This window comes from Miniopterus schreibersii (genome assembly GCF_964146895.1).
Source record: "Miniopterus schreibersii genome assembly, chromosome: 5".
NCBI classification, from domain to species: domain Eukaryota; kingdom Metazoa; phylum Chordata; class Mammalia; order Chiroptera; family Miniopteridae; genus Miniopterus; species Miniopterus schreibersii.
The window spans coordinates 23,711,445-23,727,638 of record NC_138106.1 but is presented as its reverse complement, the minus strand read 5'-3'; the positions used below and the strand labels follow the sequence as shown (position 1 = coordinate 23,727,638).

The 16,194-nt window shown below is 33.9% G+C and overlaps 1 protein-coding gene across 2 annotated transcripts in view; it reads left to right on the top strand.

Annotated features, from left to right (window-relative positions):
* The first annotated feature begins 2,879 nt into the window (after positions 1 to 2,879).
* BCHE (butyrylcholinesterase) overlaps positions 2,880 to 16,194 on the top strand; it is a 54,198-nt gene continuing 40,883 nt past the window's right edge. The window contains exons 1-2 of one of the 2 annotated variants that reach the window (XM_081139201.1): positions 2,880 to 3,078; positions 6,821 to 8,345. In XM_081139201.1, coding sequence (XP_080995327.1) covers positions 6,829 to 8,345 — 1,517 coding nt within the window. In that variant the 5' untranslated portion in view covers positions 2,880 to 3,078; positions 6,821 to 6,828. The remainder of the gene's footprint in view (positions 3,079 to 6,820; positions 8,346 to 16,194) is intronic. The other variant, XM_081139200.1, reaches the window with a different exon arrangement.

The window sequence follows — 16,194 nt, the reverse complement described above, 5'->3', positions numbered from 1 at the left end:
ACCCATATGACTGTCAGCTGATTTTTCAACAGAAACTTTGCAGGCCAGAAGGGAGTGGCAAGAAATATTCAAAGTGACAAAAAACAAAGAACTACAACCAAGATTGTTCTACCCAGCAAAGCTGTCATTTAGAACTGAAGGTCAGATAAAGAGCTTCACAGATAAGGAAAAGCGAAAGGAGTTCGTCACCACCAGACCAGCACTACAGAAAATCTTGAAGGGTCTTCTTTAAGAAGAAGCTAACGAACAAAAGAATCTGATTAACTCAATAGATCCTGAGACATTGATGCAGGCAACAGATGATCATATTTCAGAGGAAAGAGGGAAGAGGGGTGGAGGGTGGGAAGAGATTAACCAAAGAAGTTATATGCATATATGCATAACCCATGGACACAGACAATAACAGGGTGAAGGCCTGGGGAGGGGATGGGAGCGAGGTGGAGGGGGTCAGTTGGAGGGGGAAAAATGGAACACCTGTAATACTTTCAACAATAAAGATAACTTAAAAAAAGAAATTATTAGTGTCATCATATACATAACAAATGCTGCAATAAATTATGGTATACTCATTGATAATATATCAGTCATTAATTTTTTAATAAAAATATCAAATATATTAAAAACAGGAAACAAAATTACGATAATAACTTATTTGACTATTGCTATATACAACTCTTTAACTATAACAATGTACATAGATTAAAAAACTAGAATGGAATACTTCATGATATTTATTTCATGATATTTTTCATCTCTGTGATATGTAAAATGTAGATGTACTTTTTGTAATTCATCGTTTCTTTAGAGAAGGCATTGCTCTTATAAAAATCTAATAAAACAAGGCAATTTGTGGCATTGGTGTGCTTAAGGAAGACTAATATATACTATAAATTAATATTTCCCACACTGTCTCAAATTTCCTTGAATGCTGCTATCGAGAAAACAACCAGTCCAATAGTAACTAAGTTACACTAAACCTCAAAAGCAAAAAGTCACTGTGATAGGACAACAGGATCTAATCATGGTCAAGACCATCATGATTGTCTTGCCTGAACTTCAACATATATGGTTGCAAAATGTGAGTAGTGTCAAATCTGTGTAGAGTGGTGTGGTATTTCAGCAGCGTCACTTACAAGGCATGCTGCACATGGCATGGTCATCTACCTAGCAGGCTGTCAGGCAACACTCGCCTACTAACCCTGAAAGGAGACACTTCCTGTGATCTACATTCTCCCGCTGGGCATGTGTGAAAAGGTGACGGAGTCACAGAACCAAAGCAGCGTATGTATGTTCAGCCACAAGAAAAGAAACCCTCGAATAAGACAGAAAGAAAACATGCACTGAAATAAAGCATCATATAATGTGGCACGGCGAGAAATCATGAGAGAAAATGAACTAAGGGGCAGCAGCTAAAGGAGGTTCATTGAAGAAAAACTTGAGCAGAGGAAAAATTGTCAGGTTTTCTAATCAGTTGATGTTAGCCAGTTGAAACATGCTAAAAATAAAAATCTGCTTAAAACATGTTATTGTTTAGTTTCTGGTTGAAAATAAAATATGTATATATATATGATATATTTTACACAGTAGTGAGTGGATATTAGACAATAATTCCATAATTGTCAGTGTACTACTTTAGATAGACCATGTAGTCTGTAACATTCATGTAAGTAGGTTGTCATTAAGTAAACTATGTTCTAAATAAATGATAAATTATTATGATTGTGAAATGTGAAGCTTATTATCTAATAAATACCTCTTAAGTAACAACTCTCCCAGAATAGATAACTTTAAGAGATCAAAATGGCTATTATCCTGGAAACAGTTGATATGAAATGACATCAGACAAATCTAGGTTAAAATTCTGATTCTAACAGCAATTAGTGATAGGATATATAACAAGTGTCTGATCTTTATAAGTAGTATCTTCATCAACTAAAATTGTGATTAATAATATTTAACTCATATTTGTTGGAGTAAAATAAAATAATTTGTGGAAACCGTCAATTAAAATGACTGGCATAAAGTAGAATCAGTTACAAATGATGGTTCTTATATTGCATGTTTGAAATCTTAAGCAATATTAAAAAGCAAAAATGGATATACCTACAATTACATGTCTGCTGGTTAGTCCATAGCGAGCCAAGAGCGAGGGATTTAAAAGTGAAAGCAATTATTGGAAAATTATAAAGGATGCAACTGTATTGAGAAGTTAGGCATTAAACAGTTATATTGTTTTTCATTTTTCCAAATATCTAATTCAAGAAAAATAATACATTCTTGAGAATGTGCACACTTGCAGCTGACAAACATGCCTTTTCCATAGAGTTTGGTGAAGATTGTTTTTTGTATTTTCTTTGTCTTCACCAGAAAATTGTGACTTCTTATTACGCTTGACTGCCTGCAGGGCCTCTGAAAAGGAAATTACTGAGATTTGTATGAATTAAATAAGCGTCGGGGTGTGAGGGTTGAAAGGACATACGTATCAGAGACATTCATTCAGTTAATATAACTAATACTTTTTCATACCTTTCCATGCAGAATAATTGTGCTGTTTCTTGATTTATCTTTCACATTCTTTTATGACCAGCACAGATGGAAGGTACAAAGATTTCAGTAACAGCATGTTTTAGAACAACAGGTCCATCATTAAGTCTTAAAAGGAGCCTAAGAAAAATACATAATTGTAACAGAGGGAAAACAATCTTAAAAGTTTTGGTAGTGTTAAAAAAAAACAACAACGTTCATTTTCTGTTCAAGGCCCGCTTCTGTTACAGAAGCTGCTAGTCCTTTCTCCCCCTGTGTTGGACGGCGCCCGCGACCCTCACCCACGAAGCCGCCGTCCTCTTGTGAATGAATCACTGCGGCCCGTCCGCTCAGCCCCTGAACAGATGTCGGAGCGCGAAGCCCCGCCGCTCCCGGCCGGCGCGCCAAGTCTCGCGAGCGTTGCCAGCCCCAGTTGATTGTAATGTCAGAGCGCTGGGATCCCGGGCTGCAGCCAGCTGCGCGCCGCCGCTCCCCGAGGCAGTCCGTGCTTTCCGCTGCTTGCAAACTTTAGCATCTTTTGTTGCACTGAGCCGGGTAAGTTGCTCCGCATTTACAGCTTTGAGTAGGGTTGCAAGTTCCTGAGAAACTCGTTCTGTGGCAGGCTGCTGATCTCTTCACGTGCTGGCTGTGCCCCCTCGCTGCTCTGCGGGGACGGTCATCGCAGACAGACGGATGCAGCGGGCGAGCAGGCACGTGCGCCGGATCCTTACAGTATTCGGGGAGTAACGAATTTATTCAACTTTCTATAAAGAACCGTAGCACTTGTGGAATCGCTGTTCCGGTCTCAGTACACTTCCTAAGCGAAAACATTTTGTGCTGTTTTACCCTTAAATGCACTGTTTAGTGAATGTCTTAGGAAGAGTGACTGAAGTGATCTGTGACCGGTTTGACTCTATTTTTCTCAGTTGCATGAAAAGATTAGTCCTCATTGTCTACAGTATTGCACTTTTCTTAACATTTTGCCATCTGAAACTTGAGTGGTATCCATTGGCAAAGGAAAGGTCTAAGTTTCTTATATCTAAAATCCATTTGCTAATTTGATTTCCAAAACTTTTGCCCCCTTTGCCTTGTTTGTTCTCTTTCAATGTTTGTGTAAATTATAGCAAAATATTTTACATTTACTCTTATTTTTATTATTATAGAGACGATAAGAAAATATAGACTTCTGCTCATATTCTAACCTTGTAAACTTACCTCGATTTTGATATCGATGCTTGTTTAACCAGAAGATTAATCATTGACTATAAATTATACAAATGATTAAAAGCAAACTAAATGTGAGCAAAGTTATTTTGTTGTTTATTTCTATTTGTATTTTTAAAAATTTTTAGAGTGTGCCTTCCAAATTTGAATATGTATGTTGCATGGTAATAGGCTCAATTATGAGCAACTATAACTAGTCTGTGTAATGCCTTCCATAATACAAACTGTCTTGTAGTTGTGATAAATATAATTATATTTCACCTGTATAAATAGTTACTTTTTAAAAGGATGAACATGAGCTTTTAGAAAGTGGCTTTATCCTCTAAATGAAAATCTTCAGCATTCTCTGTAAGTTGGAAATAACATGGCTTTTTGGATGCCAAATAAAATTTATAATTGGATTTTCAAAGTTTTGTTTCATTCTCCTAGATTTGTTGTCATTGTTTATTTTTAATTTCCTGCTTCTTCAATTGTAAGAAAATATTTAGGATCTATTCCACATTTCAGTTTTTAAATATAAGCTAATAATATCTTTTAAGTAACATCTTATTTACAAATTTAGTTTATGCTTTGATTAATTTCTTGGCAACAATTAATAATACATATTTAAATTGTATGTTGTCTTCATTTTAATGCTTTTATGGCAAAATGCATGCATTGTTATTTAAACGATCTCAGATGTTAAAGAATTATAATTGAATAGATGTCAACCTAAAAACAGATTCAACTTTCAAAGAAGACTCAAGATATCTGTCTAATATTAAATGTTCAAATTATTCACATAAGGAAAAGTTTGTGAATGTTCTTCCAAGTTGAGGACAGATAGAGATCTTATGTTTCTCATACCTAATAAAGAGTCTTCTATCTGCATACATCCTTTCAGTGCCTAATGGGTGTTTGAAGGATCCCTGAAAGACAGTGGTATAGTCTATTTATAAACAGACTTCCTCAGTTCACCACTTCACTTTGTCTGCAACAAAACAAGCTTTTTAGGTTAGTATAAAGGCTTAGTTGTTTTGATTTGACCAAATTCATTTTAGCAGAGCCTGTGCTAGATCATATTATCTATGTAGCTCTTTGCCCACTATTTTAAGAGCCATTATTTTTATATAAAATATATATCCTATTATAACTATTTAAAATACAGGAAAATTACTCTATATCAGAGAAAACTATCACCAATATTTGCTTGACCATTCTTTAAGAAGTTCTTAGACGGCCAATTATTTTGAAAATTTGGTTGATATCCAATTATGAGCAAATATGTAGCTCTTTATATCAATCATTTTCTTACACCTATATCTTAAACTGCAACATTGCAATTTTCTTTTTAAAATTGGTCAAGGGATTCTGATACTGCTTTCAAAATTGAATTAAAAATCAAAATGAAGGAAATTATTTTACCTTTTTTATTTAGAAAGTTGTATTTTTAAAAGTTTATAATGTTCTTCCAAAATTTCCAGTATGCTTTTATATCCTGGAGCATTTGATAAACTTTGAACACTATAGTAGTTATGTTTCAGGCTTTTCCCCCTTCTCATTCCCATCTTTCATTTCCTTTTGTAATTCCAAACAATAACTCCTGCCCTTCTTTCAAGTATTAAACATTATGATAATAAATTAACTGATCTAAATTCAGATAGTTAGTTGTATTTGGTTTGAAAATTCACCCCACTTTTTATGATAAACGTGTTAAGTGTTCTCAGTGTTTAAAGTGTTTATTTAATGGGATAGTAGTCAATTTGCACTAAAATTAATTAAAAATAAAATGTTATTGAATATTTTAATTATTGATAAAGATTTAAAGATATAGACTAACATTTTCATAGCCACCTTTCTTTCTCTTTAGAATGTTTAACCATGTAATGGTATATATTAATAATATAAACACCTCTTAATGATAAAACTACAGAGCAACGAGTTAGGTTTGAGAATAACAGGTTATGAAAGGGGCAAAATAATACTTATTTAAATAAATTACTGCAGCTAAATATAAAAATGTTAGCTTACACTAAAAATAAATATGTGGACACGTGCATATTTTAATATTAAAATTTAGATTTAATAATATGGCATGTAACACTCTCCAATAGGTAGCATGAAGGTGAGTTGGAATTATATTGCTCATGCTAACATATTTAACCTCACTAATTGCGCATACTTTAATAAATAACAAATTAACATATTTTCATTGAATAATCCCTGAGTGTAAAATTCCTTCTAAATCAGTATCTCCTCCCATGAATTATATTATTAGCCACTTGTTCTCTCCATTGACATTTTAATTCAGGTAGGGAAGACTTCATGGTTATTCAGTTTCAGAGAATTCAACTTGTACATATCCGCAGACCTCTCTTTCCAATTTTTTTCCGTAGATTTCATAAGGGTAACGGATTTGTTAGTTTTCACAATGTGTAGGATAAAAGGGAAGTAGTGTATTTTTTGTAACTTAATATGCAATGAATAGATTGTCCAAAATCTCTTCTTACCATAGATTGAGATTGTATACCGGCAAAAAAGACCACAGAAGGGACCATGGAAACTGAAAAAGACAATAATAGAAGACTAAGGACCCTTAAAGGTTCTTAACCTAATCTCAGTTCTGTTAAGAGCCAGCCAGCTGTGATTAGAACTGTACATACTTCATAGAATACATGGGCTTTTATTTCCTCCTCTAACCAAGGTAGAAATTATATCTGTAATAAACAGACTATCACTTAATGCCACTATGGTGGCGCTGTGTATGGTAAGAAGTGTACATACATGCTTGAGACAAATATCCTCTATAAAATACTAAATCTTCCTTACAGAAGTTTTATGATGAATTTTTCCAAAGTAAAATAGTTTCTACTTTTTCATTCCACTTATTTGTTTTTGAAATTAAAGACTAAAATGTTTCCAACTGCTTTATGTTTGTTTCTTTTTACATAAACCTTTGCAGTGGCTGCAGATCTATTAGTTTTCATCATTTGTAGGATTAATATGAACTACTATCTTTTAGTTAGTTATTATCAATAAAATATAAGGCCAGATGCATGGGGTTGTTAACACTTCCTACTTACCTCTCTTTCAGAAACTAATATGCAGAGCAAGGGTACAATCATGTGCATCCAATTTCTTCTGCAGTTTCTCCTGCTCTGGATACTTACTGGGAAAGCACACACTGAGGAAGACATCATCATTACAACCAAGAATGGTAAAGTCAGAGGGATGCACTTGCCAGTTCTTGGCGGCACAGTTGCAGCCTTTCTTGGAATTCCCTATGCACAGCCACCTCTTGGTACGCTTCGGTTCAAAAAGCCACAATCCTTGACCAAGTGGTCCAATATTTGGAATGCCACAAAATATGCAAATTCTTGCTATCAGAACATAGATCAAACTTTTCCAGGCTTCATTGGATCAGAGATGTGGAATCCAAATACTGACCTCAGTGAAGATTGTTTATATCTGAATGTATGGGTTCCTGTACCTAAACCAAAAAATGCGGCTGTAATGATATGGATCTACGGTGGTGGTTTTCAAACTGGAACATCATCTTTACCTGTTTATGATGGCAAGTTTCTGGCCCGGGTTGAAAGAGTTATTGTAGTTTCAATGAACTATAGGGTGGGTGCCCTAGGATTTTTAGCTTTACCAGGAAATTCAGAGGCACCGGGGAACATGGGTTTGTTTGACCAACAGTTGGCACTTCAGTGGGTCCAAAAAAATATAGCAGCCTTTGGTGGAAATCCTAAAAGTGTAACTCTCTTTGGAGAAAGTGCAGGAGCAGCTTCAGTTGGCCTTCACTTACTTTCCCATAGAAGCCACCCATTGTTTACCAGAGCAATTCTGCAAAGTGGATCTTCTAATGCCCCTTGGGCAGTAACACCTCTTTATGAAGCTAGGAATAGAACATTGACCTTAGCTAAATTTATTGGTTGCTTTAGAGAAAATGAGACCGAGATAATCAAATGCCTTCGAAGTAAAGATCCCCAGGAAATTCTTCTGAATGAAGTATTTGTTGTCGCCTCCAATTCTCTCTTGTCGATAACTTTTGGTCCAACTGTGGATGGCGATTTTCTCACTGACATGCCGGACACACTACTCAGACTTGGAGAGTTTAAAAAAACCCAGATCTTGGTGGGTGTTAATAAAGATGAAGGAACAGCGTTTTTAGTATATGGAGCTCCCGGTTTCAGCAAAGATAATAACAGTCTCATAAGTAGAAAAGAATTTCAAGAAAGTTTAAAAATGTTTTTTCCAGAAGTGAGTGAATTTGGAAGGGAATCGATTCTTTTCCATTACATGGACTGGTTAGACGATCAAAGAGCTGAAAACTACCGCGAGGCCTTGGATGATGTGGTTGGGGATTACAATTTCATATGCCCCGCCTTGGAGTTCACCAAAAAGTTCGCAGATTTGGGAAGTAATGCCTTTTTCTACTATTTTGAACACCGATCCTCCAAACTTCCGTGGCCTGAATGGATGGGAGTGATGCATGGCTATGAAATTGAATTTGTCTTTGGTCTACCTCTGGAAAGAAGAGCAAACTACACAAAAGCTGAGGAAATTTTGAGTAGATCCATAATGAAACGCTGGGCAAATTTTGCAAAATATGGGTAAGTGCCAATTTTAGTAATTGTTCTTGTTTTGTTTGTTTTATTTGTTTTGTTTTGTTTTGCTTAGCTTTTCTTGGTGCTTGGTGTAGGCTTCATTAAAAGCACAGAGACATTTTCAATATGTATTCCCTTTGTACTTTAAGCTGGTTTTGTTTTTTACTATGTAGTGAATTTCAATTCCTTGCATCAGTGTGCTTAAAAAAAATAATCAAAGAACTTTTATGAAAAATATTTTCTGATAACATTTCCGAAATACAGCAGAGCACTTTAGCAATGTAAGCCAGAGTTTGTAGGGAAATAGATGTTTACCTTGAGAACTAAAATAACTATGACCATGTTTTTTAACCTGAAAGTTCTTAATGTTCACAGGGTTAGAAAAGAGTAGGAATGTATCTTCTCATTCTCTTAAGCAGGGGAACAGTGGTACCTGATACTCAAAGAAAAGCATGCCTGCTCAGGAAAATCAAAGGACAAGATGGTGATGGGGTTGGTCCTTAGATTACCCAAAATACAGTTTTCTATTTCATTGAATTTTCCCCCCCTAATAGGTTTACTCAGAACTTTTAGGTGACATGTGTTGGACAGGAGCTACAGGGCTCCTCACGATTAGCATAGCTGCCTTCCAGTTGAGGAGTCGTATGGCTGATAATAGATAATCAGAAAATTTACAAAATAGCATATTTTCCCTCATATGTTATAAATAGTGTTATATGTCTGCAAGAATCAGGAAAAAATAATCTGTTTGAATATACTCTAATTTGTATGTTTTCTAAATATAAAAATGTATGTGTATAGAAAATTTTTTTCCCTTTAACTGCGTTTGTAAACCAAAAATAAATTTCATACATTTCATACATTTGTATGAATTAGAATAATAAAAAATAGAAATTGGGCATCTATATTAAAAGTAGTGCTTACAGAAACTTACCGATTAATTGTGGCATTAATCCAATCTGTCATACTGTCATATTTTTTTAAATGTTGGTAGTAATATTATTACTTTCTGGTTTTCTTTTCCAATTCCCATTTCAAATTTGTTTTTCTCCATGTTACAAAATACTTGTATGATGTCATTCTAAACAAAAGTATCCTAATCTGCTGTGTATAAAAGCTAAAAGCCTTCCATCTGGCATTGAGAGGCCTATCTAATCCGGCTGCAAACCATATTCCCAGCAACATCTGGCCGCTTGGTAGGATGGTGATCTTACCAATCCCAAGGATTTCAAGCATAGCCTTGCTCTTGCTCTATGCCCTGTTTAGGACATCTACCCCTCTCCTTTAAAAAAACAACAAGTCCTACTATTTTTTTAAGCTCCTCAGCAACTTCATGTTTCATCAAGCATATCTTTAATTCCTAGAGTTGTAATTGCTTCAGACCACGTTTTCACTCTCACAAAAGTTATTGACTGTACCTTGTCCATATACTACCTTTCATTGTATCCTGAGCCTCCTAAACTAAACTACACTAGCTTCTTGAAAGAAAAATTATGGTGATACTCATTAAAGTAATGACTTGGGTATATTTACTAAACAAATATTTAGTTAATGCTTGAATGAGAATCTGTAAAAGCTAGTATGAGTAAAAAATATAATTTTTTATAAGATACGTGGGCTATTATTATTTGAAGTTGTGCAATATCTTGATATGTAATATATTATGCCTTTCAACATTGATTTGAATTTCTACTTAAGAAAGATCATTTTATTTCTAGAGTTGCATTTAAATTACTTATATCTCATTCTGTTCTCCCCCTAAAGGCTATATTCATATTAAATCATTAAAAATGTTTTGGTTGTTTTTTATATACATGGTTAGATTTTGTGTTTTTTTCTTGTGTTTTTTTTTCCTTAATTTTATTTTTGTTTAAAATGTTGCAAATGATGTTTTCAATTCTTTCTTATCATTTTAGAGGTTATAAATAATTTAAGAAGGATTTCTTAAAATTATTGATGCTTATAATTTTTAAAGGACTTCATATTTTGCATGTTGAAATCATCAGGGACTTTATATTTTCTCATGTCATAATAGAGAACACTGGGAATCAGATGTGGTAAATGTCTTGTTTATGGCGCTCAGATGGACAGATCAAAAAGTAGAATCTTTTTTTTGTTTTAATTGACTTTTAGAGAGAAAGGAGGGAGAGGGAGAGAGAGAAATGTCAATAGGCTGCCTCCTTTATGCCCCTACTGGGAATTGAGCCCGAAGCCTGGGCATGTACCCCAGCTGGAATCGAACCAGCAACCTTTTGGTGCATGGGATGGTGCTCAACCAACTGAGCCACACTGGCCAGGGAAAAGAGAATCTTTGACACAATAAAATGGATTGTTTAATCCTAGTCTACTTCTATGATTAACGTATGTTAATGGGAAATAAATGAAGGTTGACACATTTTAATTATAATGATAAATTCATATAAACAAGATTATAAACCAAAAGATTAAAGCAAACTTTTTAAGTAGTTTAACCATAGCAAGATGCCATTTTAGTTGGTGAGTTTTTTTACAGTCCATATTTACACAGTTGAGAACAGATAACTTCATATTTGTTGAGAGTTGACATGGCAAACACAATGTTAATCTCCTGGTGTGCATTATCTTTTCTTCAAATCATACTTATCAACAAATATAGGAGCGTAGAATGGTTAAATAAACTCCAATGGAAACAAAGTTGGTAAGTGTTAGGTGTAGAAATATAACTCCGTGGTTCTCAGTCCAGGGAATAATGCCTGGAGCTGTTTTTGAGTGCCATGTTTAGGAATGTTGTGTTACTAAGGTAAAGGCCAAGGAAGCTGCTGAACACCTTGTAATGCACAGGATGGCACCACAGCAAAGAATTATTCATTCCAAATGTTAATAAGAAGAAGATTTCTACTTCCACATTACCCAAATATGATACATTAAGAAAGTAAAAAAGTTGAGCTATTAGTTATAATTATCATTCAGAAAATTTAGTTTTCAAGTTTATGGTTTATAAAATGTGTTAATAAATTTTTCTTCTTAAATAATGTCAAGTATAAACTGTATGTTTCATTATGATTAGCTTCAGAATAATTTTGAATTTTTCTTTGTGATTTTTTACTTAATCACTGAGTTCTTCAGTAGTCTGTTATTTAACTTGCAAATACTGGGATAATTTCTAGATATCTTATTGTGGTTTTCTAATTTAATCTGGTTCTAGTAAGAGACTATACTCTGCAAGATTTCCTCTAAAACATCTATACAGCCCAGCTGGTGTGGCTCAGTTGGTCGAGTGTCATCCCATGCACCAACAGCTCACAGGTTCGATTACTGTCAGGGCACATGCACTGCTTGCAGGCTCGATTCCAGGTAGGGGGTGTGCAGGAGGCAGCAGATCCATGTTTCCTCCTCATGGATGTATCTGTCTCTGCCTATCCCTTCCTCTCGCTCTAAAATCAATAAAAACATATTTTTAAAAAATCTATACAAAAACGAATAACAAAAGATTTTCAGTTAATATAAAAAAGCTGCAAAGGAGTCATATGAAGGATACATTTTTTTAAAAAAAAGCAAGATGGAAGTGACAACTAATAGTTCAAAGAAAGACAAATACCATATGGTATCACTTATATATGGAATCTAAAGAACAAAAAGGAAACAGATTAAGAGAACAGACTGATGGAGGCCAGAGGGGAGGGATGTTGGGGAACAGGGTCAGAAAAGGTGATGGGATTAAGAAGTACTAATTGGTAGTTACAAAACAGGCATGGGATGTAAAATATAGCATAAGGAATACAGTTAACAGTGCTGTAATAACTATGGTGGGCACTTGAATTATCAGAAGGAACACTTGGTAACCTACATGAATGTCTATCCAATGTGCTGGACCCCTGACTAATGCAAAAAAGTGTTGAATGCGAACTGTAATAAAAATAATAAAAAATTAAAAATGCATAAAAAATAGCAAGAAGGTAGATTTAAACAAAACCACATTGATATTTACACTAAATGCTAATTGGATTAATTATACCAACTGTAAGGAAAGCTTTTAAGTAAAGGTGGGTGGGTTGGGTAAAACAATATATATTATGCAAACATATCAAGGGAAACTTGATGTGCCTATTTTAATATTAGACAAAACCAATTTCAGGACAAAGAGAGACATTTCATTATGATAAAACAGTTAATCAGGAATACTTAGTGCTAAATGTGCAGTGAACTTTCTGATTTGAATTATTTAGGGGGTATATTTACATATATACACACTGAGGGATGGGTGTCTCATGTATATAACCATAACTTCATTATACTACTAGAAATACACCCAATAATAACAAATTTTAATATGTATCTGTGAAGTTGATTTAATAATATTTAGGATTTAATAGGTATATTTCTATCTTGTTTACTTATATATGACATAAGAAATAAAGTAATTGAATAAACAATATTTTAATCCCACTTATTTTTCAAATGGGTATATTTATATTTCCTTTGTGTATTCATTTTTCTTACCTGGAATCATTTTATGTTTCCAAAAGGTAATAGAAAAACTGAGGAAAAGTCAAAGAAAACGTAAGTGGAGACCCAGTGCTCCTTTTTCCTAAATCTCTGTATAGGAATTTAGCATGGGTCTGTACTGCTTATATAGATTTTATGCAATTTTCTTCACCAAGAAAATAATATTCAAGTTACACTTAAATTTATTTTTTATTATACTTTTCAACTTAAAAAATAATATTCTAGGCCTTCATGACAACACATTTCTTAGTAAGAGATTTCTTAAATATGCCAAAAGAATAGCAGTTAAAGGTAGTTTTAACATGAATGGTACCATTACACTAATGAAGTATGAAACATATGGATTCTATTAGAATAAAAAAATGCTGAAATGATGACATTATCTAACATTTTTTCCCCCAGAAGATAAAAGTGTGGTCCATAGAAGAAAAGGGAATTGGAGCTAATAGGTAACAGAACAAAGATTAACTATGACTCAACACTATTAACTTTCATTTCCTTCTATTATCCACTTACTAGACTGCTTTCACTATGAATTATTGAAAGCACTCATTAAATATACTCAGAAAATACATTTGGTTGCAAACTAATAATTTTAATATCCTAACATGCTGATACTTGCCTGGTTAATGTTACAGAAGTAAGGACAGAGAACAGACTAAAATTAGACATCATGACATATAGAGACAAGTTTAAGTTTGTGAAGGTCTGTTATCTGGCCATCTAGTCTAATTATTATCAGGCTTACAATTAGATTTTCTGACAACTAGAGTTCATGTGGTTTCCTGAGTAAAGAAAAAATCCTTACCCTCTGGTTCTATAATTATTGTGGTACATTATCATAATTAACCTAACTGGAACATTTTGATGACTTTGCAAAAGGGCGAAGGTTCAAATCCCCTTGGATTTATTTTATCACTGTCATGATGGCACTAATGTTCTATTACTTCAAGATTTTTTAACCCTCTTAGGAATTAGGTGAGGAATTATTTTACAAGGAATAAAACAATAAATGTTAGCTGGAGTGTTTCTGTTAAAGTACTTAAAGTTTACCAGATAGAATATAATTGTAGGTGAAAAAAACCATATATGCATTAGTGTAACTTATTTGAAAAGGAAGAATTACATTATGGGGCAATTTAAAGTGTACATAAGATCACTTGCAAAACCATTTCAGAGTGCAGCAATATTTTACCATGGGTGACTGTGGAATGAGAAGGAGAAACCAGATCCCCAAAGGGCTCCATCTATGAGGATAGCTATAAAACTAAAATATGTTTGACTAAGTGCTTCAAGATACTCCATCACAGTGAAGAGGGAGGAAACTAATGCTTTTGTAGTATAAGGGGGATCATTAAAGAAATGAAAAATCCTATTTATTGGATCCTTATGCTTAGAAATAATGTGATTTGTTCTCTGTGTTTTCCCAAGTGCATTCTGTATTTGGAAAAACTATAACATTTGTAAATCTTAACTTCAGTCTGACATTAGAATTAATTAATCAATTATTTTTTAATTAAAGTCATAATATAAATGTAATACTTTAAAAGACTTGTCAGACACAAAATAATAACTTCAAATTTCACAAAGAACAAAATAGAGTGACCTTAAATATTTTTACTGTATAAAATGATATGTGTTTTTTACTGTTCCAAAATCAAATATAACTAAAATGTGTTTGGTCTGATTGATGAATTCCAAAAAGTTATTCTTGCTCCAATTTGCAATCCCAGTCAATAACACTCAAGGTCAGAGTGCTAAAAAGCATAATTTCACCCTCTTTTATTTTTTATATGTTAATATATTGCTTGGACTTTTCCTATTATCATGATAGGTACTATTAACCTATTGGGATGATCTATAGATTTATTATAAATAAAATGTTAATACTAACTTGTCCATAGACCTCTGTTATGTAAAAGCGAGTCTCTATCTTCTACAAATTAAATTGAATTATTGTTGGTGTATCAGTCTGAAAGGATTGATATCAAAATAATATTTATTTTATTAGAGTTAAAATATTAATTAAAATATATTTATCTAATAATCCATTACAAACCAAAATAATAATCCAATGTTGTCACATGTCTTAGTTTTCATATTTTTCTTAAAATCCATAACACTGATGTTTCTGGATGTATGAAAAATTACACATTTTATCAAATGAATATCTACATTTTTGTAGAGCACTTGCTAAGCACAAGTTAAAATTTTTGTGTGTGTGGATGGGTCATGTACTATGTTGATTTGATAATTCATTCTTCCATTTAAGTAATTCAATAAATATATTTGAAAGTCTCTATGCACCAAGCATTACCTAGGTGTAAGGATACAGCAGTAATAAAAATATATGCAGGTAATAAAAAAAATAAAATAAACGCATTGAGGAGAAAAACAAAATTCCTACCTTCCAGGGTCTTACAATCTATTAGAAGGAAAAAGACAATAAACAAATAAATATATAATATATTTTACAATGACCATATATATTAAGCATAGTAGAGACGCAGAGCATGATGTGAGTGGAATGTGAAATCACTTGTAGAGTTGTCATGAAAGGCCTCTGACAAAGTTATACTAAAGCACAGTTACCGAGTTAATCATTTGGATATCTGGGAGAAAGTTATCATGTAGGTATCTTGGGAAAGTTTTCTCAGAAGAGAAAGCAGCGAGGACATGCCTAAGACTGAAGTACTTAAGATGCTGAAGGAAGACAAGAAAGCTAGTCTGTGTGTGGTGAGTGGTAGAAGCTAAAATCAGAGAAGCATAGAGGGCCACGATATATAGGGTTTGAGGCTTAGGCAACTCCTTGGAATCTATTCTTAGTCATACAGTAAACCATGAGAGATTTGGGGCAGTTGAGCCACAATTAGGCTAAATTTTATAAGCGTCTCTCTTATGGGTACATAATGTGAAACAGAGAGAAGAGCTAAGAGGCCATGTAGAAATCTAGGCGCGAAATAACCGTGTCTTGGATTTTAAGTGGAAAGAAATGGTCTGATTCAGGATGTACTTTGAAAGCTCTGACACGACTTGCTGGTAGATTGGATGTAGGCTATGAGGTAATAAGAAGAGACAAGGGTGCTCCAAGGGGTTTGACCCGAGCTGCCAGAAGAGCAGAGGTGCCATTTCCCAAGATTAGAATGACTATGGTAGGATATAGTTGGGGTTCTGCAGTCAAAATTACACTTTAAGCTTAAGGTGCCTATTTTGCAGACACCTGGAGTAATAAAATAGCTATTCAGACACTGAAGTCTGGCATCAAGAGAGAGGTAGGGTCTAGAGGTATAATTTGATATCTAACAGAGGAGGATGGTGTTTAAAGCCATGAGACAGGATTATGTCATCTGTGGAGGTTGTAGACAGAGCA